Source organism: Solanum tuberosum, unplaced genomic scaffold (genome assembly GCF_000226075.1).
Source record: "Solanum tuberosum cultivar DM 1-3 516 R44 unplaced genomic scaffold, SolTub_3.0 scf00225, whole genome shotgun sequence".
Taxonomy (NCBI): Eukaryota; Viridiplantae; Streptophyta; class Magnoliopsida; order Solanales; family Solanaceae; genus Solanum; species Solanum tuberosum.
Window position 1 is genome coordinate 201,541 of NW_006239149.1, and position 26,250 is coordinate 227,790.

The 26,250-nt window shown below is 32.6% G+C and overlaps 3 protein-coding genes across 4 annotated transcripts; 2 read left to right on the forward strand and 1 right to left on the reverse strand.

The window, feature by feature from the left end:
* Positions 1-1,044: 1,044 nt before the first annotated feature.
* LOC102593505 (isoleucine N-monooxygenase 1-like) lies at positions 1,045-4,432 on the forward strand. The gene is made up of 3 exons (XM_006356591.1): positions 1,045-1,073; positions 2,726-3,548; positions 3,797-4,432. The coding sequence occupies exons 1-3, from the start codon at positions 1,045-1,047 to the stop codon at positions 4,430-4,432; spliced, it is 1,488 nt and encodes a 495-aa protein (XP_006356653.1).
* Positions 4,433-12,066: 7,634 nt separating this feature from the next.
* LOC102579785 (dnaJ homolog subfamily B member 4) lies at positions 12,067-14,300 on the forward strand. The gene is made up of 3 exons (XM_006356550.2): positions 12,067-12,357; positions 13,157-13,545; positions 13,619-14,300. Exons 1-3 carry the CDS (start codon positions 12,193-12,195, stop codon positions 14,055-14,057), a joined length of 993 nt encoding a protein of 330 aa, XP_006356612.1. The 5' UTR covers positions 12,067-12,192; the 3' UTR covers positions 14,058-14,300.
* A 627-nt stretch (positions 14,301-14,927) lies between these two features.
* LOC102580101 (death-inducer obliterator 1-like) lies at positions 14,928-21,585 on the reverse strand. 2 transcript variants are annotated; one of them, XM_015313000.1, is made up of 5 exons: positions 21,422-21,585; positions 17,374-19,547; positions 16,806-16,926; positions 16,120-16,179; positions 14,928-16,019 (listed from the first exon to the last, which is right to left on the reverse strand). In XM_015313000.1, exons 2-5 carry the CDS (start codon positions 19,488-19,490, stop codon positions 15,147-15,149), a joined length of 3,171 nt encoding a protein of 1,056 aa, XP_015168486.1. In that variant the 5' UTR covers positions 19,491-19,547; positions 21,422-21,585; the 3' UTR covers positions 14,928-15,146. The 2 variants fall into 2 exon arrangements, with proteins under 2 accessions (XP_015168486.1, XP_006356613.1); XM_006356551.2 differs by having other exon boundaries at positions 17,374-19,541; positions 21,421-21,585.
* Positions 21,586-26,250: the final 4,665 nt, after the last annotated feature.

The window sequence follows — 26,250 nt, forward strand, 5'->3', positions numbered from 1 at the left end:
TTGGATACTCTTTTTATTTTGTTTCAATAAAGTAAGTTTCTCGTAAGGTAGGGGTAAGGTTGTCTGTACTTGTGGGATTACATTGGGAAATGTTGTGGAGTATTAGTTTCATGCATAAATAATTTTTAGATCAAAAGGTGCTTCGACAAAATGTGTTTTCAAGATAACTCAATTGTCAAGAGGCTGCAATTCTATTATGTACAAGTTCAAAGTCAAAAAGCAAAATTTGCTAAACTTGAAGTTCATGGATCAAGTGGAGTCAAAAGTGTTTAAAATTAATAAGGGTAAATTTTTAGATATTCTTTAATAGGGGTTTTTGAATGTGGCGAGTTTTGCATTTACCCACCGCAACCAAAGAAAATAAATTATTCAATCGGCCAAATTTAGAAAGATTATGAAGGTATTAAATTCTGAATTTTGAATATGTTAGAGATCGAGAAGTCTAGTTTCTGGAAAATCAAATTGTTCATGATTTCGACGTTTCTATAATTAGTTATGAATTTTCTACAATAGACATGTCAAGTGGTGACAAAAATCAGAAAAAAAGAAAAAGAAAGGAGATTACCTTGCTCACAAACATATATTTTATTTTCCATATTCAAATTGGTTTGGAGTCTGGACCAATGGAAAGTGGCAGGGTGGCCACGTGACTCCACTATGATCTACTCTAATTGTGATTACTCCAATTATTTTGGAGCACTTCATTTATTAATATAATTAAGATGCACCTTAAAATGCATGGCATACGGTTATCGGATAGTTAATACTTTCAAGTCTGTTCTATCTCGACAAGATTTAAAGTGGGAGGCATTTGTAATTATTTAAAATTTATTAAATATAAATTTATAAAATGATTCAGATGAATTAAATTCATGAATATATTAATCCAAATAAATATTATAGATTAATATAATTTGGTTAATTATTTAAATCCAATGAATATGAATTTAATTAAAGTCAAATTAATTGATTTGGGCTACAAATTACAATAGGTGAACCCAATTTCATCTCATTCTAGAGGCCCATTTTGGTGTCATGTGGCAAATGACGTGGAATGCCAAGTCAAACAAGAAGTCAGTAGGATCATGAGATGCGTAAAAAGTGACAAGCCCGCTCACTAAGCCCATATGTCATGTCACTTAAATTTGATTGGCCGAAGGGAATCATGTTCCAATCACAACTCCTCTATTCTAAAACTATAAATAGGGGTCCTCATAATTCAAAAACGAGACCAAAAATTCTAAACAAGAAGCTAGAGAAAGCCCGTGGTACAAACGTCATAAAATTCTCTATAAGTTTAAGAATTCAAGCATTCAAGTTCAAGAACGATCAAGATCATCGAATAAAGTTCAAGTTCATCGAGGATTCAATAACAAGCTTTAAAGCCCTTGAATCCAAGATCAAGTTCAAGACAAATTCAAAATTAAGCTCAAGAGCCCTTGAATTATAATTAAAAAGGCGAATTCAGAGGAATCATAGAGATCGTAATACTCATACTTTTTAAAAGAAAAGTGCTTCTAAAAATAAATATTTCTTTTAACAGCAATGCCAAATGGACTCTTATTCCTATTAATTCACGGTATTAAACATCTAAAAAGATTTACATAATTTACTAATTTTGGTTATAGTATTAACTTTGCCACTTTAAAATATAGTAAATTTCGGTCTTTTCCACTTTTAAAAACAGTAAAGTTTAGTCTTTGCCACTTTAAAAAAAAATAGTAAATTTTAGTCTTTTCCACTTTTAAAAACAGAAAATTTAGTCTTTTCCACTTTTAAAAACAGAAAATTTTAGTATTTCCCACTTTAAAAATAGTAAATTTGAGACCTTGATTTCTAACATTCAAACATGATGATATGATATGGCTGTATGTCTAATATGATACTATCTCCGTCCACTTTTAATTGTCATATTTTTTTTTATGATAATAACCTTGACAAACATTTTACTCCCTTCGTTTCAAAAAGAATGTCCTAGTTTGATTTGGAACGGAGTTTAAGAAAAGAAAGAAAACTTTTAAATCTTGTGGTTCAAAATTAAAGTTATTTCAAATGTACCAAAATGCCCTTTAATCTTGTGGCCTTAAACATGTCATATGGAAAGTTGAAGTTAAAGTGTTGCCAAAAAAGAAAAGGGGTCATTCTTTTTGAAACAGACTAAAAAGAAAATGAGGCCATTCATTTTTAAACGGAGAGAGTACAATGTATTTTTTCATCATATTAATATGCAAAAAAAGTTGAAATTTATAGTACTATTCGTATAGTTTTTGAATATCTAATTTTTTTTGTTTAAAATATCGAATTACTGTAATCTAATTTAATTTTGAAAATTAATCAAATTTAAATTTCGAAAAGCTCAACATAACAGTTAAAAATGGACGGAATGAGTAGTAGTTTTTCCATAAAAGAATTAGGTTAATATGATAGTTGACCAAATCCAAACTTTTCCATTTTATATTATATGAGTGGACTACAATTCAATGTGCCTAAATCCGATTCAATCCGCCTACTTATCAACCTTACTTTCATGTTCATGCAGAGCTATAAATAGTGGATAGCATGCAACTATATCTTTCAACATCAACCCTTATTTATCAATCATAATAATAATAAGAAGAAAAAAGATGATTTTTTTCAAAATTTCAAACCTTGTTGATCTATTATGGAGAATCTTCATTTTTATTGTTCTTAAAATCACAAACATATGGAATAATATTATTATAAGAAAAACATCATCATTGCCTCCAGGTCCAAAACCATGGCCTATAATTGGTAGCTTTCCTCAAATGCTCCTAAACAAAGATCCACCATTTCATTGGATACACAAAATGATGGAGGAAATGAACACTGAAATCGCTTGCATTCGTCTTGGTACTATTCATGTCATTCCTATTACTTCCCCTGAGCTTGCTTGCGAGTTTTTGCATACTCTTGATTCTATTTTCTCATCAAGACCTATTTGTATGTCCGCGAGTCTTATTAGTAATGGCTACTTAACCTCTGTTTTTGTCCCTATGGGTGATCAATGGATGAAAATGAGGAGAATTCTCGCTTCTCATGTGCTAACACCAACATCATTTCAATGGCTTCGGAGTAAAAGGGATGAAGAAGCTGACAACCTTCATCGATTCATTTACAATCAATGTAAAAATCAATCTGTTATTAACTTGAGAAATCTGACAAGATATTATTGTGGGAATGTAATTAGGAATATGATTTTCAGCAAGCGATTATTTGATATTATAGAAGAAGATCGCGATGAGCTAGTTGATGCACTTTTTACACTTCTTAAATATCTTCATGCTTTTAGTATATCAGATTACTTACCATGGTTAAGTGTGTTTGATTTGGATGGTCACAAGAAAATTATCAAGAAAGCCTATGTCACAGCAACAAAACACATTGATGTTGAAGTTGATCAGAGGATTCAGATATGGAAAGATGGCAACAAAACTATGGAAGAAGATATCCTTGATGTTCTTATCACACTCAAAGATACCAATGGAAATACATTGCTGAGTGTTAAAGAGATTAAGGCACAAGTGTTGGTAAGTATTCATTCAATTACTATTTATGAATCATAGTCTAATTGACCAAGCTTTCAAAATCTGCTTATTTTGAAAATTGCATTTTGTCAAAAGTACTTTTGGAGAATAACATTTTGTGTTTGAAAACTATTTTTTCGAAAATATTAGTACAATAATTTATACTTGGTCAAGGTTCTATAAGTGCTTTCGAAAAAAAATAATATTTTTCCAGCTTTTGTTACTACGTACTCAAAAGTACTTTTTTTTAGGAACTCATGTTGGCAACCGTGGATAATCCATCAAATGCAGTTGAATGGGCACTTGCAGAAATGTTGAACCAACCAAAGTTAATGCAAAAGGCCATAAAAGAACTCAACACTGTTGTTGGGATCAATAGATTGGTTCAAGAATCAGACTTGCCAAGGCTAAATTATGTTAAAGCATGCATAAGAGAGGCCTTTCGACTTCACCCCATATCGCCTTTTAACGTTCCTCATGTGTCTATCTCTGATGCCATCATCGGTGAAAAGTACTTCATCCCTAAAGGGAGTAGAGTGTTATTAAGTCGTCTTGGCCTTGGTCGGAATCCTAGAGTTTGGGAGGATCCATTGAAGTTCAAGCCAGAGCGCCACCTCATAAAAGAAGGTGGTGGTGAAGTAGTTCTCACTGATTCAAAGTTACGTTTGTTATCATTTAGCACTGGAAGAAGAGGATGTCCGGGTGTGAAACTCGGTTCTACAATTACTACAATGTTACTTGCTAGGCTTCTCCATGGGTTTGCTTGGAGTTTACCACCAAATTCATCATGCAATGACTTAATTGAGTCATCTAAGACTGATCCTTTTGATACCTTACCTCTTCTTGCTAAGGCCAAACCAAGATTAGCTAAGGTCATGTATCCTTGAAACCCAACTTTCGTTGAAATTTGCTTTCAGTTACTGCAGTAATTTTCAAGCGGATAATAAGTTGGGTAGGTTTAGGATGAATTTTATAATTTAAATTTCTAGTAGTATATTATATATATATATATATATAATGAATGTCTATCTTTTCAAGAAAAGTTAGGGATCAACTCAATTTCCTGTTGTAAATAAATAAAAGAGTTTTCTTCATTATAAGATATAACTCAAGAGAAATAAGAAGTCTTGATCTCTTTTCTTCCTACTATATTCTTATTCTTATTATTTAATAAGTTCATAACAGATTGTCAGCATGAGAGTATGCCATCTCGAACAAATTAAATAATTTGATAATATCAAAGGTATAAGAAGTTACCATGTTATGCTTGATAGAAATGTTAACTTATTATTATAGATCAATTTTACCCTACGCAGAAAAAAAAATTATACACTAAATCAAGGGTCACTAATGAATGAACTGAATATGAATTAAAAGGAGAACAGTAAATCAAGTAATTTGATAATTATTACTATTATTATATTTGAATTTTCCTTTCACTACTATATAGAGTGTTTATGAAAAGTATTCTCTTAATGGAATATTAATAAAAATCATTCTAAAAAAAATAGTGTTGAGAAAATTACTTTTAATAAAACAACATTTTTAGAGTAAAGTTATTATTTATTAAACCCAATTCCTCTAGCTTATTCTTTTTTCATTTTCTTTTCTTTCAGTAAGAAAAATATTTTATTTTAGAATTTTCTATCTAGAAGTTCAATCGCTTGATGAAAACATTTGAAGTTGTTACATTTAAAGTTTAAAATGTAAGTTTCTATGGCCCAAATAATTATATTTTGATTTGATGATTAAAATAAATTAAATTCTAAATTTGTATGAGAAAGTTAACTGAAAGGGTAAGGTAAGGGAAAGAAATAACTTCTTAAGAAGAATAATTAAAAATAAGATTTTCGCTCAATTCAGGTCAAGATTCACAAAGAACGGTTATGACTAAATAGGGTATGTTTTCTTGATTGAACTACAATAATTGTTGGTAAATGCGAAAATTTTGTGTTTCACGATCCTGAATAATTGATAGAATTTCTGATTAAATTGTTTATGTTTTTGCAATCTCTTAAATCCTTCGTTAGGATACTTGCAAGTGTTACGATACTTACAAAGAACGAAAGATCATATGCTTACTTATAGAATATGTAAATATCTTGATGTGGTTGAGTATGTAGATTCAGATTATATATGTTGATTGTGTGAATACAAGAAAACTTATATTTGGATATTTGTTCATGTTAGCGAGAGGAGCAATATCATAAAAAAGTGTGAAGTAATCCATTAAAGCTGCATCCAGTATGAAAGTTGAATTGTGGCATTCTTTGAAGCCACATTAACTAGTTGTGAAACTTTATTTCAATACTTGAGCTTTCGACAAAATTTTCAAGTTGTTAAAAATTTATTGTGATAATACTGCGACAATCTTCTTCTCTAAAAATGATAATAAGTATCTAAAGGGTGTCGAGCAAATGGAATTGAAATACTTCTTAGTTAAAGAAGAAGTCCATAAACATAAAGTGAAAATTGAACATATTAGCACCAAGTTTATGATTGTTGATCCTTTGAAAAAAGAATTATCAACTGAAACATTTGTTGAACATATTGAAAGAATGCTCCTTATTGATAGCAATTAATTACTTTATGTTAAAAAAAAAAAATGTTTATGCAATCGAAACTTAAAGCTCAATTATATGTATGTATATGTTTCTGTTGTTATTTGTTTTCTCTATTATACATAATGTTGAGAATTATGATGACATGTTATGACTTAGATAAAGTATTCTATGCATTATTGTTGGATTCATTATGTATTTAAAAGGTTGTATGAGGCGTAACAGATTAATATTGTAGTACATAGAAGGAACTATGCCCAATAAAATGATGTACAAATGTCATGATTCATATCAGTTGATTTACTTAATAACAACGAATGATGTTGAATTTAACATTAATTGTTCACTTGACAATGGACATGCGATATTAAACCACTAAGTTAATGATCATGAGCCAAGTAAGAGAATGTAAGTTTTTATTGGTCAGAAAATTATTGGTTTGAAAATTAAAATAAGTCAAATTCTAACCTTGTATAGAAAAGTTAATTAGTAGTTTTAAACTACTCATAACCACTTCTCACGTTGAGGGAACATGGAAATAAAATCCTCCAAACTCTCCAGAGCAAAAAGGGTTTTCCATCTGTCAAAAAAATAGTTTTTTTCCATCAAAACTATTATGAAAGTGCAACGTAAGGAAAAGAAATAACTTATGAAAAAGAACAATTAAAAAGAAATCTCCCACTCAATTTAGGTCAAAATTCACAAAAAATGATATGACTAATTTAGGTATATTTTTTTGACTGAATTACTATAAATATTAATTTATGTGAAAATCATGTAGTTCCACAATCCTAAATAATTGATGAAATTTCTTATTAGATCATTTTTTTTGTTTTTACACTCTTATATCCTAACATAAAATTCTCACAATAAGAAATGTAACTTTTTAAAAAGTTGTTTAGAAATTGACCATTCATTAATAATGTAGTTTTCTTTACAGATGTTTATAAAAGCTAAATTTTAAGTTAATAATAACTATAGGTATAAGAAATTGATTCCGGAGCTAAGAGGATTTGCCTGTAAGATATCAACCTCTGATGTCTCGAATTCGGATCTCCCATGAATACGATAATTTCTTCCAACCATGGATAAGAAAGATACATGATATTCATTGGTATTGTTGAGTTATATTTGATTCATCATATCTTTCACATATCGTCTTCTTATATATCTACATATCTAGTCTAATTTTTATCTCATACAAGTTCAAAAGTTATTATATCAACAAGGTATATATTTTCGTCATTTGATAACTGATAAATATTACTTTATCAACGATGGAAATAATTATAATTCACTAAAAAAACTAATGATAATATTAAAAGTGTTCATATTAAATTTCAAGGCAATGCAAGACGAGAAGTAATTTTGAACCTTGTTTGGTACTCCCAATAAGAGGGGAAATCAAAGTAATAGGAAATTTTATTGCTATTCTTGAATTGCATTTTTGGGATTGATTTATGCCAAAAGTTATAGCTGATAGCAAGTAGCAAATATGTTGTAATCATTTAAAATTTATTAAATATAAATTTATAAAATGATTTGGATTATATTAAATTCATAAATATATTAGTCCAAGTAAATATTATGTATTAATATGATTGGGTTAAATTTAAGTCCAATAAATATGAATTTAATTAAAGTTCAAATTAAGTGATTTGGGCAACAATAGATGAGCCTAGTTTGTTAAGATCAATGTCATCTCATCCTAGAGGCCTAGTTTGGTGTCATGTGTCAAATGACGTGGCATCTCAAGTCAAACAAAGAAGTCAATAGGATCATGTCATGTGTCAAAATGACAAGTCCACTTCGCTAAAGCTCAATACGCCATGACACTTAAATCTGATTGGCCGAAGGGATACCTATTTCCATCATGACTCCTCCACAAGACCACAACTATAAGTAGGATCCTCATAATTCAGAAAAAGGACTAGAAATTCTAACAGGAAGCCAGAGAGAGCTCATGGATCAAACGTTTTAGATTTCTCTCTAAGTTACAACTTCAAGAATATAATCATTCAAGTTCAAGAATAAGCTCAAAAGCTCTTGAACTCATGTATAAGTTAATTTTCAAATCAAGTTCAAGAGTCCTTGAATCTATATTCGAAAAGACCAATCAAAGCATTCGAATATATATTCGCAAAATCGAATAAGGAGGATTCATAGAAATTGTAATACTCATACTAGAAATCAATAAATACGATTATTACATTATCTTCTTATCCTGATTATTGTTTTCTCGACTCGAAATTTATTATCTACAAACGCAACTTATATTATTAGGTAACGCTAACGAGGCACAAAATGTCAGAAGTTCAGTGGTGTATGTCTAAACGATTCAAAGGAAAATGTTTGAAGTAATTATATCTCATTGTAATTAACTTGTGAAATGGTAATGGCTAAAGGGATTAGTGGTAATCTTATTGGTCCTCTTAATGTTGAGATTAGGAGTAATTTGGGCCTTCATTAGTAAGTATAAGTGAATATTTCTAGGAGACATTATTTGATTTGACAAGAGTTTTAAGAGAAATTTTATGAAATATATGATCTAAAATACTCCCTCCGTCACTTTTTATATGTCACATTTTTACTTTGCACTTGCATTAAGAAATGATGTAACTTTACCCTTCTACCTTTATTTAATTTTGGCGGAATGGTCTGATGGACCCTTATACTTATATGAGTTTGTATTATGGACCCTTCTACTTAATCCTTTACCAACTGAACCCTGAACCCATTGAAATTTAGTATTTTAAACCATTTTCTCACATGATGGATAGTGCGTGTAATACACCTCCTACATGTCAAATTCCACCTCATTTTTAACTGCCACGTAGGAAATAAATAGTAAAATTAAATTAAATCCCCAAAATTTTACTTGAAAAATCTTTTTCTCCTTTTCCAATTATCTTCCAGATTTCTCTTCTTCTTCCTCTCTCATTCCAAAGGTTTTCACCAGTAAAATCTCACTACTCGTCCAAATTACTCAACCCTCAGATTCTCTTATTCACTCATCCTCCATATTACTTATTATTTTTCTTCCCCTCTTTGTAATTTTGGATCAATCTAACTTTTTAGTTTTTTATGATTATGTGTAATGACGATTTGCAGAAATTGGTGTTGTTGATAGCTCCGACGATGTTAAGTTCGGAGGAAACGAAATACTTGTTGAAGAATAGGATCGATAAGTCTATTTATTTGTTTGGAGCAATGAAAGAAATTTGTTACTTGTGAAAATTCTTTGTAGAGTAATAAAGACTGAATTTATTCAAGAAATAATGATCCTTTGAAGAAGATGAAAGGCAACCTGAGACAATTAAAAATGGAGAAAGAATTTGGAGAAAAGTAGAAAATCCCCCCCAAAAAAGCTATTTTTTGTCCAACAATGGTAAATGAATAAATGGGGAAGAAGATACTCTTAATTAGGTCAAAACTTGATATTTTCAATTTTTTTTGAAGACCTCACGCTCTTGAAATATGTGTATTACACGCACTTTGAACAAAAATGCCACATAGGATGACAGGTCAAAAAAAGGGTTTAAAATATCAAGTTTCAATAGGTTTAGGGGTTTAGTTGGTAAACGATTAAGTAGAAGGGTCCAAAATACAAACTCATACAAGTACAAGGGTCCATCAGACCATTTCGCCTTTAATTTTTTTGGAACTCAAGTTTTCAATCAATGAATATGAATTACTTTATTTTGATTAATTAATTTAACCAATGAACATGAATCATTTACTTAGCTTTTCTAAGTTGGTCAAATGTATATTTTCAAATGTAATAACTCACAAGGATAAAAAGGAACAATATGGTAATTTATGCATTGATTTTATGAAATGAAAAGTATTATGGACCAACTATTTATAGAAAGATATGACATAGAAATAGGGATGGAGGGAGTAAATCTTAGATATTTATATTGGCTTTAATTCATTTCATTAATGGTAAAAGAAGATTTTTAAAGTTAAATTATTTTTAATTATATAAATGAGACATTCTTTTTGGAATAGACTAAAAAAATTATGTTACATAAATTAAAACGAGGAGAATAATCAAGAAATTTTCAATTCAACTCCCCTACTCAAATTATTGTAATCCCTACCCTATTTTTTTTATTTTTTTAATGGGATTAGCTCTAAGATGAACGCATTAGGTTAGGCAAGTGGAATAGGTATATGTTTATTTCCTTAATGCCTAGATTCATGAACTTGCTCTAATAAATCTCATTTCAATTCTATAGATTTTTAGGGCTTCGATATAGACTTCGGATATTGAATGGTAAAAAAAAATTCTAAAAATCAATTTTCAAGTTCGATAAGATTCATAGATAGAGTCCAGTTGTGTTGGACAATCAAATGATTGAGATCAAGATTGAATAAATTATCTCAATAAATAATAAACTATGATAATTTAATTCTTTAATCAATAAATAATAAAATATGATAATTTAATTCTTTAATATATAACAATCATGTCAACATCAAATAATTTGATTTTTTTATGTTTGGCTAGTATAAAAAAATTAAAATCATTTTTTCTAGAAATTTTTTTTTTTCTTCAAATGAGAAAAAAGAATTTCCAAATAAATATAGGAATAACAAATTTCATAAGTGACATTCAACGTGGATTGTGACCTCCATGGTCCTCTAACACTTCATCATCACTCCCACTTCTTGTGGCCCCCATCCTCACCACCCCAACTCATAAAACATTTGTCTTACTTATATACAACTTATTTTCCTAAAACATATTTTTATTCCTACTAAACAGAACCACAATTTTTTTTTTTATTGGTAATCATCAACTTTTATTAATCACCAAGTATAGGCATAGCATTACAAATCAAAAGTTAGGTAATACATAATTTGCCATCTTAAACTAGAATGAAACTGAGAAAGAGCTACAAAACAGAGGCTAAAACTTAAAATATTTATTAATAATAAAGTTAATAAATATTTATTAAGTAATCATATGAAAAATCAACCCGGTGAAATTGGTGGAATATAAAATTGACATCTCAACCATAGAAGAGAAGTATGGTTAGAAAGGAGAACACCAAGAATTTTGGAATAACATTTTTCTCGTATAGCTATAAACAAAATTAGATTCCGTTATTATCGTTAAAAATGTCAGAAAAATAGTAAAGCTGAAACAACATTTGTGGTTAAACACTTCCAACAAAGAAATAAAAAATGAAAAATCAAAGATGATAAGAATTTCTATTTCTTTCTATATATTTCACAAACTTTTCAAATTTTGCTTCTAATTTTCTTTGGAAATATTGTTAAAGGTATGTACTGGATGATCCGAATTTGAAAATCTTGAACTGAAAATTTCTAATAACAAAAAATAGGATTTTGTCATTTTCATTATGAATATTGATATATGTATGAGTTGAAACTTGATTTCAAAGCCCCCCATTTACTCTACTTTGCAAAAAGATTGAATCTTTTGCATAATCAAGAATTGGAATTTTCATATTTTTATGCCTAATCTTGATTTGGGTGTGCTAAAACTTGATTTTAAAGACCCCTTTTACTCCACTTTGAAAAAAAGATTGAATCTTTTACATAATCAAGAATTGGAATTTTCATTTTTTTTATGGCCAATCTTGATGTGGGTATGTTCTGAAACTTGATTTAAAAGACCCTTTTAGTCCATTCTCAAAAAAGATTGAATCTTTTACATAATTAAGAATTGAAATTTTCATTTTTATGGCCCATCTTGATGTAGGTATGTGGTCTTTCGGAAATAGCCTCTCTACCTCCACGAGGTAGTGGTAAGGTCCGTGTACATTCTACCCTCCCCATGCCCCACTTGTGAGATTTCAGTGGATATGTTGTTTTTTCTTGATCTTGTTGGGAAATATTGATAATATTGAATTGGTTTTTCTTTGTGCAAAATTAGAAATTAGGGATTTTCTTGTTTTTCATGCTTTGATTTGGGTAATTTTCTTGAAAATGCAGTTTCTAAAGGACCCCTTTTTGCTGAACTGCTGGGAAAGATAAGGAGCTGTTTGAACTTTTGATAATTGGAAGTACATATTCACAATAATCAGAAGAAATTGGGTTTAGGTATAAGGAAAATGGGGGTGGATTATTATAACGTGTTGAACGTTGGGAAGACAGCGACGGAGGATGATCTAAAGAAGGCTTATAGAAAATTGGCAATGAAATGGCATCCTGATAAGAATCCAAACAACAAGAAGGAAGCTGAGGCTCAATTCAAGGAAATATCAGAGGCTTATGAAGTTTGTGACACTTACCTTTTCTTTTGTTTAATGTGCATATATATAGAAATGTTCATAATCACGCGTTTAGATATAATCATAGTAATGCAGATAAACTTGAGTTATTGTTTTGTGTTTGAAGACTTTGGTGGTTAGATTCTTGATGCAAGTTGAAGGGCACAAGGGTGGTTCTTGATTGATTCTGTTTTTACTTAGGTGTAACGCCTAACGACTTTTCTTTTAGAAACCTTTTGAAGGTTTAAGTATAATCATAATGCAGAAAAAATTGAGTTATTGTCAAGTATTTGAAGATTTTCGATAGATTCTTGGTGCAACTTGAAGACCACAAGGGTGGTTTTTGATTGATTCTGTTGTTTCTTAGGTGTTACGTGTAACGTTTTTCTTTTGGAAATGTTTTGAAGGTTTGATCTTCGTCAACTTTTTGTGCTAATTTTGAGGAAAAAAATGTGTTACTTTAAGTTTACTTTATGAAACTATGATACTGAAGCTGCTAGAAGGATCGAAACGTTATTTCTTTTTTACTATCCTTTAAGAATGTTGTGTAATTGAAAGCTCTTTTCTTTGTTATCGGATGATCTGACCTTGGTTTTTAATCCTTGCTTTCTCATAACTCTAGTGATCGTAGAATTGATTGTTTTCCTTACACCTATCAAGACAAAATAGAATAGATTGTGTTTATGTCTTAGTGTATTGTCTCTCTGACCTTTCTCATCCGTGTAATAGACTCATTTAACCAATTGTGAATCGTTATCATGTATAGAAGAATGAATAAGATATTAGTGCCATTCTTACTATCAAGTTTTACTCATTTCTTCAGATTTTAAGTGATCCTGATAAAAGACAAGTCTTTGATCAGTATGGTGAAGAAGGACTAAAAGAGATGCCATCCCCTGGATGTAGCAATAATCCTCGAAACGCTGAGGACATTTTTGCAGAATTTTTTGGGAGCAGTCCCTTCGGATTTGGATCAGCTGGAGTTAAGTCCACGAGATTCTCATCAGAAGGAAGTGGTTTCGCGGGATTTGGTGGGAGTGACAATATTTTCAGGCCAGCTAGTGATGGAACTGGAGCTAATATGCCCAAGAAACCGCCACCAGTTGAGAGTAAATTGCCTTGCAGCCTTGAGGAGCTTTATTCTGGATCGACGAGGAAAATGAAGATATCTAGAACTGTAGTCGATACGAATGGGTAAGCACTTTCCTTTTATTGCAATATCTGTCTTGCTCTCTGCTGAGACATAATACGAGAGTTGTTATTGCAGGAGGTTAGTGACGGAATCAGAAATTTTAACTATTGATGTAAAACCTGGCTGGAAAAAAGGTACAAAGATAACATTTCCAGACAAAGGAAACGAGCAGTTGAATCAGCTTCCAGCAGACCTCGTATTTGTAATAGATGAGAAGTCTCATGACGTTTACAAGAGAGATGGTAATGACCTTATGAGGGACTATAAAGTAACATTAGCAGAAGCATTGGGAGGAACAACTGTCAAACTAACAACGTTAGATGGTCGTGCATTGACGATTCCAGTGAATGAAATTGTAAAACCTGGTTATGAACTTGTGCTTGCAGAAGAAGGCATGCCAATCACAAAGGAACCTGGCAATAGAGGTGTTTTAAAGATCAAGTTTGATGTTAAATTCCCTACAAGATTGACAACTGATCAACGAACTGCCCTCAAACGCGCTTTGGGGGGCTGAGAACGTGTTAAATTCATTAGAAGTACCGAGTATTATTGTTCATTCATTCATATGTAAAAGGATAAAAAAAATAGTTTTTTTAAGATTGGTTATAGGTGAAAGCAAAGGGGTTGTGTCAATTATAAGTTTTGTAAATTGATATTTCTCCTTTAGTGCTGATTGACTTGATATAGAATGTCAGGATATTGAGAAATATAGGAGAATTATATACGTTATGACATCTACTTCAAAGTTGGTTGTCTATTACGAGATCATTCACACTATTTTTATCGTGGCTTATTTACTGTTGTATTTCATTTTCATATTGTTTTTATATGCATTAAATGGGTGAGGTCCACCGAAAACAACATCTTTAAGGTTGTTGTTGATGATACTTGTGAGAGTTGATGATGAGATCATTCACACTAGAGCATGACATCAAAAAGAAGAAAAAAGGAAAATAAACTTTTCAATATCTTTAACCACGATTATGAATTTGTAGTTTTATAAAATCAACTTATTTTGGAAAAATAAATAAATCAAAAGAAGCAATTTAAGTTTAAACAATAAATATTAAGAAAAGACACTTTTAAGCCACAATTAGTGTTTGACCAAACATTTTCCTTGAGTATACTTTTCTCAAAAGTGGTTTTCAAAAAAGCATTTGTAAAAAAAAAAAAAGTTACTTTCTTTAGCTTCTAAAAAATAGTTTATGCGACTCCTCAAAAACACATATTTTCTCTAAAAAAAAAAAAATCTGATCAAACATCTCACTTTGAAAAATAAGTTTCGCCAAACAAACTGTAAGTCATTAATAAGAAAAGTCTTCGGTTCCAACTTCCAAGGGGTTTCCCAGCTAACATAATAAGCCACGAAAATAACACATTTGAGAAACAGAATAATGTTTTTAATGAGATAAAATGACAGTAAAACAACTAGAAGAGATCACAGTCTCTTGCCTTTATGCTGGAGAAGTACAGTATAAACTATAGTTTTAAGCATCTAAAATAAAGGCTAAGATACCTAGTCTAAAAAGTCAAAAAAAGCCGAACACAACAAAGATTCAGAATTTACATCATGGCTACCACTGAACTATCAAAATGAAAAACTTCAGAACCCCCTACCCCTTGATTGATCCCTTCTCCAATCAACTTGATATTGCCCCCTTGGTGACATAATTTGTGGCCTGTTTGGTATACCATTATTAATTGGTGGTTGCATAGGCAAACCCATAGGTGTTGCCAATGGTCTCTGATGAGCCAAGTGCTGCGGGGGCTGCAGAGGCTGTGGAAAACTATGGCCTAAAGGGTATGGAGGACGCTGCAAGGGTGGAGGGGCTTGTGGCCGCCACTCAGGGATGTCATCATCATCGTCATTCCACGATGAAGTTCCAGGACCAACATTTGTAGCACCAGTTTGACCATACTTTAGTATAAGTTCTCTCATTTGGTCTACAGGGCGGGAAGGGGGTGTTTGGTTATATGGGTTCATTCTTGACCCATGGTACATGTTTTGAGATGGGTGCCTAGGCCTAGAAGCATTTATGTTGCCAGAAAAATTAAACTCAGGCAAATCATCATCGTCACGACCAGCTTTGGGACCAAACCCAGGTGGGATATCATCGTCATCATCCATTGCAGGATCATTTTTCGCAGACATGGACATGGGTGCTTTAGGCATTGAATTTACATTAACGTTTCCAGCTTTTTCATGCTGTCCTCTAGGAATCGCCTGTTGTTTTTTCAAACTGTGTTTATGGTGTGAAGACGACGAGTTAGGTGATATTGTTGAACTTATATGAAGTTTTCTCCATACAACTACGCCAATTAGACCATTTTCTGTAGAATCATATAGCTCTTTAGGGTCTTTGGAAAGGTGTTTGCTTATCATATCGAGTATGTGTGGTGGACACAGATATAGTTCCACTCCTGGAGCAGGTTCCGCGAACCCCAACCTCTCATCTGAAGCGTATGAATGCACTGCCTATTAAAGATTATCGAAAGACCCAGTAAGCAAATCATACACTTAATTAATTTTACTGAACAAGAATTGCTAAGAAAGGAAATTAAACTCAGATTGGTACCTCAGATAGGTCTGCCCGTTCCCTCTCAGATGACTTGTCCTTCAAAACAAATTGAACAACCTGCATATGTGAATATGATTAGCACAACGTTTTGAAGATTTTTTGCAATTTATGTAAAGCATAATCTAAGATATTTTACAATTTATGTGAACTTGACCATTCAGAAGTAGAATCATTGCATCAAGATATTCATCCACTTTGGTTTAAGATTGATGGCTAAGCCAAACGAGTCGAAAAGTTGTATCTTAGCGCAGACTAAATACTTATTACAAATAGCTAAATACTGCGTAAAGTTGAGTGATACATTGATTTTATCTTAAAACAATAGAAAGTTTGATATCTCTGGGCATTGTAAAAGCCTAAATTTGAGGGAGTTAAGAAAATCTGTAGAGCCTTCCATGACATAGGTAATTATTCAACTCATGACATTTCCATCCACAGCTCGACCCAAAAGGCAAATCATCCAGTAAAAAGTTAAAAGAGTAGAAAGGACATATGGTCCCAAGCCATTCAGCAACCATATATTGCATATCACTATATTCCCAATTGCTGGAATATACATTCTTGGTTCGACAATGGAAGTCATCAAAAAATAATAAAAACCTACACACTATCTGCAATAATCTGCAACCTGAAGTATGGCAGAAAAGACCAACTACAACAAAGGAAGGAGAACCATAAGATACCATGACTGCACGACTTCGTGACATAGGAAGCTCTTGAAGAAATTTCTCAAATGCATCAAGTCGAACTCTACCCTTGATCTCAAGAGAGCTTGGCCACTCGTTAGTTGGTGTCTTTTCACCACTGAAACAGAAGATAATAGAAGAAGAAATGCCAGTCTTGTTAGCACCACTTGTAAAGTTATAACCAACAAGTGCAATTCAAATGTTCTAGAAGGGAATACACACAGAACAATAAAGGAAATTGACTCCAGAAATAGAGAATCCACTCAGGAAATTTAAAGCAAAGCATTACACAGAGAAAATAAAGGAAAACTAATCCAAAGCATACAACATGCAACTGCAGTCATAATCCATTCGTCTAGCAGAGAGAATTTTCAAGAGCTATCAATTATCAAGAAGAGCGAGAAAAATATCATGGTACTAAAACTCAGAGAAAAATAGAATGAAAGAAACGACCTGTAGACACTCAAATGTGACTACAGTGCACTAAAATATACAAGAGCAACATTAATATATAGTAATTGCTCAAAAAAAGGATCTGGTAAGCGATTTTAGGGAACAGGCATACCTTCTAAACGAACCAAAGACTGTAACCAAGGATGAAATAGTAAGCTGCAGTTCCCCCTCCCAGATACATGGAACTCTAGAAACACTACCACGTGGTCCTGTCATCTTGATAGGGCTCAAATCACCAGAACTAGTTACTTTCTTAGCTACAGGGCTTCCTGCAGACACCAGAGACTCCTTTTGCTCTACATGATTCTTGACCCCTTCAAGAGATTTGTCTTCAGAAGCAACAACAGGGTATTTAGCGGCTAGACCAGAACCCACAGCATTGTTAGGGTCCTCGGAACTTTCTTTGTCTGGAAGAGGTGCAGAATGATTGTTTTCAACAGGCAGGTTTTCGAAAGGAGGTTCAGAATCAAGTGATTCCATGAATTCAACTAAGGAAACAATAGGAGGAAGAAATTCAGCATCCTTGAATTCTTCTACAACCATCCCCTGCATCAAATCTGCCCCATCAGCTGGAATTACCAAGCTATCTTTCACATCTTGCTTTTCTGAGTTATTACGTTGGCTGGTAAGATTTTCTTTACTCCCTAACTCATCCTTACCAGAAGGGCCAGAATTTCTCCCCCCATCTTTCTTCGGCATAAACTGTGTGACATTTGAACCTGCAGATATCTCAGATGCAATATTATTATCATCCCGCTCAAAATCAACCTGATATTCACCCTTGTGAGTTTTCTTAACCAAACGTCTCATGTCAATTGCATTATCAGGTAAAACAACCATTTGAGCAAGTTCCTCGGCTTTTGCCACCCGCCACTCAGATAGCTCCTTCGAAGCAAGTTCTTCAGCAGTCATTGAACATAACTTATCTGGAGGTAACTCACCTGACATCACTCTCTCTCTCAGTTCAGGATTACTGCGATCTTTTAGGTTGAAGAGAAGAGACCTGCCCCTCTCTTTATATTTTTTGTTCACGCCTCCAAACAATTTAAAAAGTTCCTCCTCAATGTGCAAAGCTAAATCTTCAGGAGATGATTTTGCATGCTCACCTTTATCTTCAACCACATCCTCATCAAACAAATTGGCCTTTTCAGCATCCTGGAGGAAATCAGTTTCTCTTAACTGCATATCTAGATCCATCGCCCAAGTGAGACCATTCCCTTGCAAGAGTTCATCTTTGACAAAGAAATTGTCACTGAAGGGAACATCGTCCACATGCAACTCAAGTTCAGTAGAGCAAGGTACAGAATTTACCATGCTCACGTCATCATGAAGCCCAAGAGATGAACTATGATCGTCATTATTTCTATCAACAGGAAAAGGGCCAGTTGAAGGAAGTACATCGCCAGAGTTTTGAGGTACATGTGAGACAGAGGTTTGAGGTAGACCTTCATTGGCAGTTGTCGGAGTTACATTCAGTTGTGAAGGCTGAGAACCCACTGCTTCACTCAGATCCTTGGCAGCTGGATTCTGGCACGCCATAGCCAGAGCTGAAGCAAGTGATTCTCTCATTTTGGACCTAATGGCATCAGAGGACTCAGACTGCGCCTTGGAGGTCGGCTCAACTTGAATTGTTCGTCCTTTTGGGGTCTGCGACCGCTGGGAGGCAGTTCTATTGGATATGGATTCATTTCGGGTCAATTTCTTGCTTGACGCAGGAAGACTAGTTGAACCTCCGGAAGTTAACTTTGACTGTTGCTGTCCAGGTTTCTTAATAGCAGAAGATTGCTGCACAAAACCTGGAGATGCAGACAAAAAAGTTCCCTGTGCAGTCCGCTTATTTGGCATTGATGACACCTGAGGTGTAGAACCATGCGGCATTGATGACATCTCAGCCTTCCGCTTGGTGAGTACTGATGATTTCTGCACACCTGGACTATTTGGCACATATCTATCTCCTCTGGTCTGCTGATGTGACAACATGAAGTGCTGAGGGTTCATTCTGGGTCCCATTGGCCCCAACTGATTCACAGGAAGTGAAGTATCAAATCTGTTGGCTGTAGGCTCATTTGACCAAACAAGCTGCTGTGATGCAGAAATATTTGGCACGTGTCCAACGATACTTGTCTGCATATGTGCTATAGAGTCGGGATTATTGGAAACATGATCCATTTGAATGAGCTGACCATCAGGTGGTCCTGAAAATTGCTGAGAAACAAGATCGCTGGACATGACAAAATAACACAAGAGTGCATACAAGGTCAAAATGGTGGACAGAGGACCCTGCACGTTAAAATAAAGACACAATGTTATTTACACCATCTTCTTCCACCAGATCTGATTTATTCAATAGAACAAGAAGATCTATGCATACAGAGAAGCAGCAAGGGAAATAATGAATCCCTTTTTGAAAGGAAAGGAAGCCCCACATATCAAAACCATGAAAAAAGAAAAACCTGAAGGAAAACCCCTCAAAAGAGGAAATAGAAATCTGATTCACGTATTTAGAAAAGATTGACACCCCAACAACCACAGCTTCAAAATTAGACAAACACCATAACAATAATATACACAGCTTGGCACAGATGACATATAAGCAATTAAGCTAAGGGTGTGTGCCTCTCAGACAAAAAAGAAAGACATTCGCACCAGGCGCACTGCGCAATATTAGATTAATAATGTCAAAATATATGTACTAGATATGTATATGCTGCTACTGTCATCCATACGAGGTACCAAACCACTTGGTGTCCACAAATTGAAGTGAACTACTACTCCATATATACAAAAACCATCTTTTTCCTAATAAACTAGTATTCATATTTGAGAAGACAGCAGCACCCCATGACTTCTAAGAACTAGAGCATTTAGCATGCCCGGGGGGTTCACTAAATCCTATGTTAAAATACATCACAAGCATATCCAATGTTAGCCAAACATTCTCAAAGGACACAACAGTGAGTTCCAGACGAAGTAAAGTCCATAAGTTAAAAGAGCATCAGTTGGAAAGAAGAAGATAAGAATCTCAAATTAATTCTTGTAGAAAGACTAGATAATTCATGTTGCAGAAAGAAAAGATGTAAAAAAATCAGTAGCAGCAATTTTACAACCCTAAAGTGGTAAACTGCAGCAGTAATTATACAACCTTTAAGTGGTAAAGCCCCACCTAAACAGGAAAAATGTTCAAGGTTCTAGAATTTGAAAGGCTTAATGTTCTATAACAGCAACCTAGCATACCAATGAATTATTCACATTCCACTATGACAGCTCCATCTGAGAGTTACACACACATTTCTCTACTTATTTTATTATTTAACATTTGAATGTTCTTAAAAATCAAAAGTTACTTAAATAAGGAATTCATGCAGCACTTTGCAAGGACTGCTGTCAATCTAAACATCCAAAATGAGCAAAGATAGCTGATAATCCCCATAAGTAGGAGACAGACATACCAAAGAATACATCTAAAGTAAAATCATTCCAATAAAACCCCAACTTTCCATACAACTTATAAAGAAGCTTTCAAGACAAACACATCTAGTCCCAGAAACAAGACCTTTGCATATACCCAAAAGAAACCCAACTTTGCACACAACTAATAAAGAACTCCTAAAGACAAGTCATAAGCTTTCAAGACAAACACATCCAGTTCCAGAAACAAGACCTTTGCATACCCAACCCATAATCCTCAAAACATCTCTAACCGAAACCCTAGTTCCTAATCTTTCAAGGATATCCAAGATGCTATAGCTACCACAATTCAGAAACAGCACTTGCAGGGCAAAAAAAACTTACATAGATAAAACATATCAAGGGTCAGATAAATCAGTAACAGCACTTGCAGGGCAAAGAGAAACATACAAATAGACAAAAGGGTATAAATCTTTTAACTATATGAGCAGAACTAAAATCGAATTTGATAAACAGAACTACCAAAACTGCAAAACCCCCAATTTCCCCCTCCCCACCCAAAAAAAAAATGTCAAATTAAACCTCCACAATCAGAAGTTCACCTTGACCTACCAAACCCAGATGAGAAAATCAAAAATCAAGAAACCCAACGTGTCATCCCAATTCAAATCCTTAAAGGTATCGAAAAAACACAATCTTGAACAGAAAAAAAAAATTAAAAAAATCACAAGACGGGTCAAACGATAGTTACCTCAAATCAGCAAGAGATTGGAGTAAAACAGCTAGAAACACCAAAAACTGAGCTGCCCACGTACATTTTGGATAGAGACGACGAAGAAGAGAGAATTGGGAGCTGAGCTGAGGCTAAGCTTTATCTTCATTTTATTGGGAAAATAGAAAAAGCCCTAGAAAATCCAATTTAAATAGCGGCGATACCGATTCACAAGAGCCTTTTAACCTTATTATATGGGCCCTAAACCTTTCTATTTCACAAATAGCCATAAATTCTTATCCTTATTTATGTAAAAAAAAAACATAAATATGAAAATTTCACATATTGTAAAACTATCAAAATTTCTCTAATTCTTATACAATTTTGAGGAAATAATAATTTGTATAGAATATATTGAAATATTATAAGGAGTCGCATTGATAAATCACATATTATAAACAAATATATGTGATTAAAAACTTTCAAAAACATATAATAAAGATTCACTAACAATAATAGTAGAAACTATTTAATTTCTTGTTAATCAAATAGTGATCTATCATATTAAATTTATATATTCTCTCTACTATTAAACTACTTTTAATTGTATATCTATTATGTTAAAAATAAGTAAATTATGCACATTCAAATATTAAAAAAAAAATCTTAATCATTTATTGTTCAAACCTAAAAGCAACATCTTAATCATTTAAATTTTTATATACATTTAGATATCTTAATCTTCATCCAAGTGAGTCTAAGAAGAAGAGCAATAGAAATAATACTTACGATTTGACACAAAGTTGTGTGCCACGCCAGAAGGACTGGGAGTCGCACACTACTTAGGGTGACGGTCTTCATCGCACCTTGGTGAAACAGAATTTTGAAAAATGTTGAGTGTTGATGTTGCGATTCACAAGAATGAATACTTTTAATGGATATGTAAATAATCATTCTTGGATATAGGAAATGATCAAAAATTCATTTGTTCTAGAAACTTTCAAAGAGATTCCTAAAATAGAGTATTAAATAACCATCAAAGTGAGTTACTCCTAAGCATTTATGGATGTAATTCACGCATATTAAATGCTCTCTATAACACCAAATCATTATTAAAATTTAGATTTCATAAAAAAAAAATCAAGAACATAAAGAGGCCATAAGAGATAGCATTTCTTCAATAGGGTAAAAACTCTTAACCTCCTGTTCTATTCAGCGGCGGAAAAAATACTATAAATGTGTTCTATTGCTAAAAACGCTAAGTATTTCATGAAGCGAACAAGACCTAAAATATTTGAACTTTGTCACTGTTTGGGCGAATGTAATAACCTAATAATTTGGGCCTTGGCCCATTAAACTACTTAAGTCCTAAAACATGATTCAACTCTCATTAATATTTTGTATTTAAAAAAAAAGAAGTAAAAGGTGGTAAAAATAAGCAAAAAAACAATATTGTTAGTTTCAACAAGTGGCAAGTAGGTAGGGCTGTCAGCGGAACTGGTAACGGAACTATCGGACCAACACCAACCGAAATCGGTGTCCACCAAGCGGAAAAGGGTCGGAATCGAGATTGGACCGGTATCGATAGTTCTGGAATTTATACGTTGTATCGTCCCGGATCGGTACAGCACTGGGATCCGACCGGACCGATAAACCGGGATAACGACTCTTTTTTTTAAAAAAAAAAATTTATTAAAATTAAAAAATTAGGAAATATTTCTTTTAAAAGTCTAATTTAAAAGAAATAAATTATGAAATATTGCTTTTTAAAATTCAATTTTTAAACTTTACATCATAAAGTTTGAAACTCTAAAGGTTTAAAGTTTAAATTTCAATCTTTAAAAGTTTAAAAGTTTAAATTTCAAACTTTAAAAGTTTAAACTTTAAATTTCAATCTTTTAAAGTTTAAAAGTTTAAAAGTTTATATTTTAAACTTTAAAAGTTTAAATTTTTTTTATTTTTTAAATTACAAATTATAACTTAAGTTTCAACTTTGTCATTTGAAAATTGAAAATATAATTAAAAAAAAACTGTGTATTAAAATTGAGACAATAATATAAAAAAATTAAGATGAAAAGCCTATAGTTTTATTAAAAAAAAATAACTAGTACAATTTGAGTTACAAAATATTAGTAGAAGACCTAATCTACACAACCATCTTCTAGGAAGGGTTTTGTTTGAATTAGACCTCGAATTATCATACTAATAGTTCATGGTACCAAGCCAGTATTGTCTTAAATCATTTAACATTTCTCTAGTAACATGATTTGGAATTGGTTAATCGGCTAGTTCCTCCAATGCATCAATGCGTCGTCACTAAAATCTTGAAACATCTCATCAATATCATTTTCAAATTGGGTAGGTAAAGTTGGACACCCATAACTCCTTCTCTCGCCATTAATTCAATCTTTAAATAATATCGATATCTCCAAGTTGTTTGCTGCTAATGAATATTTATGCTCTCCAATGTGAAATCTTGTTGCACTAAAAACGCATTTCAAAGCTATCGAAGATGCTTGAATATCTAACACATCCCGAGCTACGGTTAAAGTTTTGAAAATCTCTTGCCGCGATTGCTCCACCAATCTAGAAGATCAGGTAAACCTTGTGAATCCTTAATAGTTTCCGTACACTGATTAATATATGCATCAAAATCATTTTTATTCTCATGAGAAAGTTCAAGATAAGTTTCTAGCATATCATCAATATTATCTTCATTATATCTACACCTAGAAGTTTCAGGTTCTTCATTACGTACTACATTTTTTCTATGAGAATTATATAAGTCATACAATTTTCTTGCTTCAATTTTTATACTATCTTTAATTGTTGTCAATTAGGTGTTTCAAAATCTTGAGTATCTCAATTTAAATATATTTTTTCAACTCTTCGTGATGCACCTAAATCTTTGTAAGTTGGGTTTAAAAAATAAGAAGTTAAATAAATTTGAGGAATAGGAAAAAAAATATTTTTAAAATTTTTCAATCTTTTTTCTTAACAGAATCTTCAAATCTTGGTTTATTTTTGAATTTATAAAATTTACTAGAAATAGCACAAATATTTGGTAAAACAGAGCAAATAGTTGAATAATGAAGTCCAAAAATTTGTTTTGTAGCTAAATAAAAAACTTTTAAAAATTCTATAAGTTCTTTTATATCATTCCAATCATTTTCATTAAGTCTATAGTCCATATTTGAATTATGAGCATTCAAAACCATTTGTAAGGTTTTCTATATTCATAAGCGACTTGAAGAATTTCAAATAAAGATTTCCACCTAGTACACACCGATTTTGAAATTTTTCTAGGGGGAGGATTAAATTCACGATAATGATTTTCAAATTCTCTACGTCTAGACTTTACTTGACATTTAAAATTAAAATGACATGCAGTTTCACATTTTATGCAACTATTATTATACATTGTTATACCATCTCTAACAATCAAATTATATGTGTGCAGCACACCTAATATGAAACCATCAATATAAACATGGCAAAGAGTCGATTTTAGTATTTGAACAACATATGTATTATTAGAAGCATTATCTAGGGTGACACTAATTACTTTATCACAAATTTCATAGTTTTGTAAAACATCTACAATTGTTTGAGCTATGGAACTACCGGTTTTATGCATTTCACAACATTTATAACCATCTTTTTTGCATAATCCAATTTTCATCGATCCAATGGGCAGTAACAATATTGACACTACGACCTATATTAGAAGTAATAGTCAATTTACAAGTATTATAATGAAATAAACAACGAAGATAATGAAAATGTTGACCTTGATAATCCAAAATAGCCTTTTTAATTGTGTTTCTTTTAAAACCTTTAAAACGTGAATTATACTCAATTTGAATATAATGAATAAAATCAAGATTTTCAGCAAAACTAAAAGGCAAGGCAATAACAACAATCATAATAGCTAATTCTTCAAGATCTTTTTCTCTACTATATGAGTGTTGTGTATTAGGCCAGAAACATTAGAAGGGTTTAATTGTGTTTGGATCATATTAGAGTCCCCTACTCCTACAAATATATTAGGAAGGGTGGTACCATTCTTTTTAGCTTCGGCTACAACTTTAACATGCAAAAATTTATTTTTACAACATCTCATTAAATGATTACTCAAATGTCATGTCCGACTGTCCCACCCTATTTTCTCACAGTTTTATGATTCATTCTATGTTAACATTTATTACGAATAGCTTGTGTTTTATCTTCACTCTGAGTCATAAATTGCCACATAACTAATTTTTTAGCATGTTCTACCTTGGGCCTAGCCTGACTAGGATGTACGGGGAAATGGGAGCAGGACAACGAATGTGAGCGGGAGCGGGATTGAGAGTGGGACTAGTAGCCGTAACTGGCTCTATTTCATCATCATCATTGTGAACACCTAATTTTTGATGTGTTTAATTTACTCCTACAATATATAGTTAGGTCTTTTCTTATATTTTGTTTTTTATATTTTGGTCTTTGTTTCTATTTTTTTTATTTGCCCAAATGACCTAATTTTGATTGAATTGGGCTGATTTAGACCCAATTCTGATAGCCCAATCCATTTTAGACACGGTCCAAAAGCAATTGTCAAGATTGAATCTCAACCATTCAAAACATTTTGATCCAAGGGCTCTTATGGGACCCTACCAAAAAATACAAAACTTCAAAAATCAGAATTTTGGCTTTATTTTGATTTTATTTTCTTCTCCCCTTGCTTCCACCTACCACCATCACCGCCGATCGGCCACCGCCACCGCCGCCACTGCCGCCGGCAGTCATCACCCCTTGGCCGGAAAAATCTCCAAATTTTTTACCATTACTTCCTTTCACCCTCCTCTACACAAATCTGCAAACCATTCA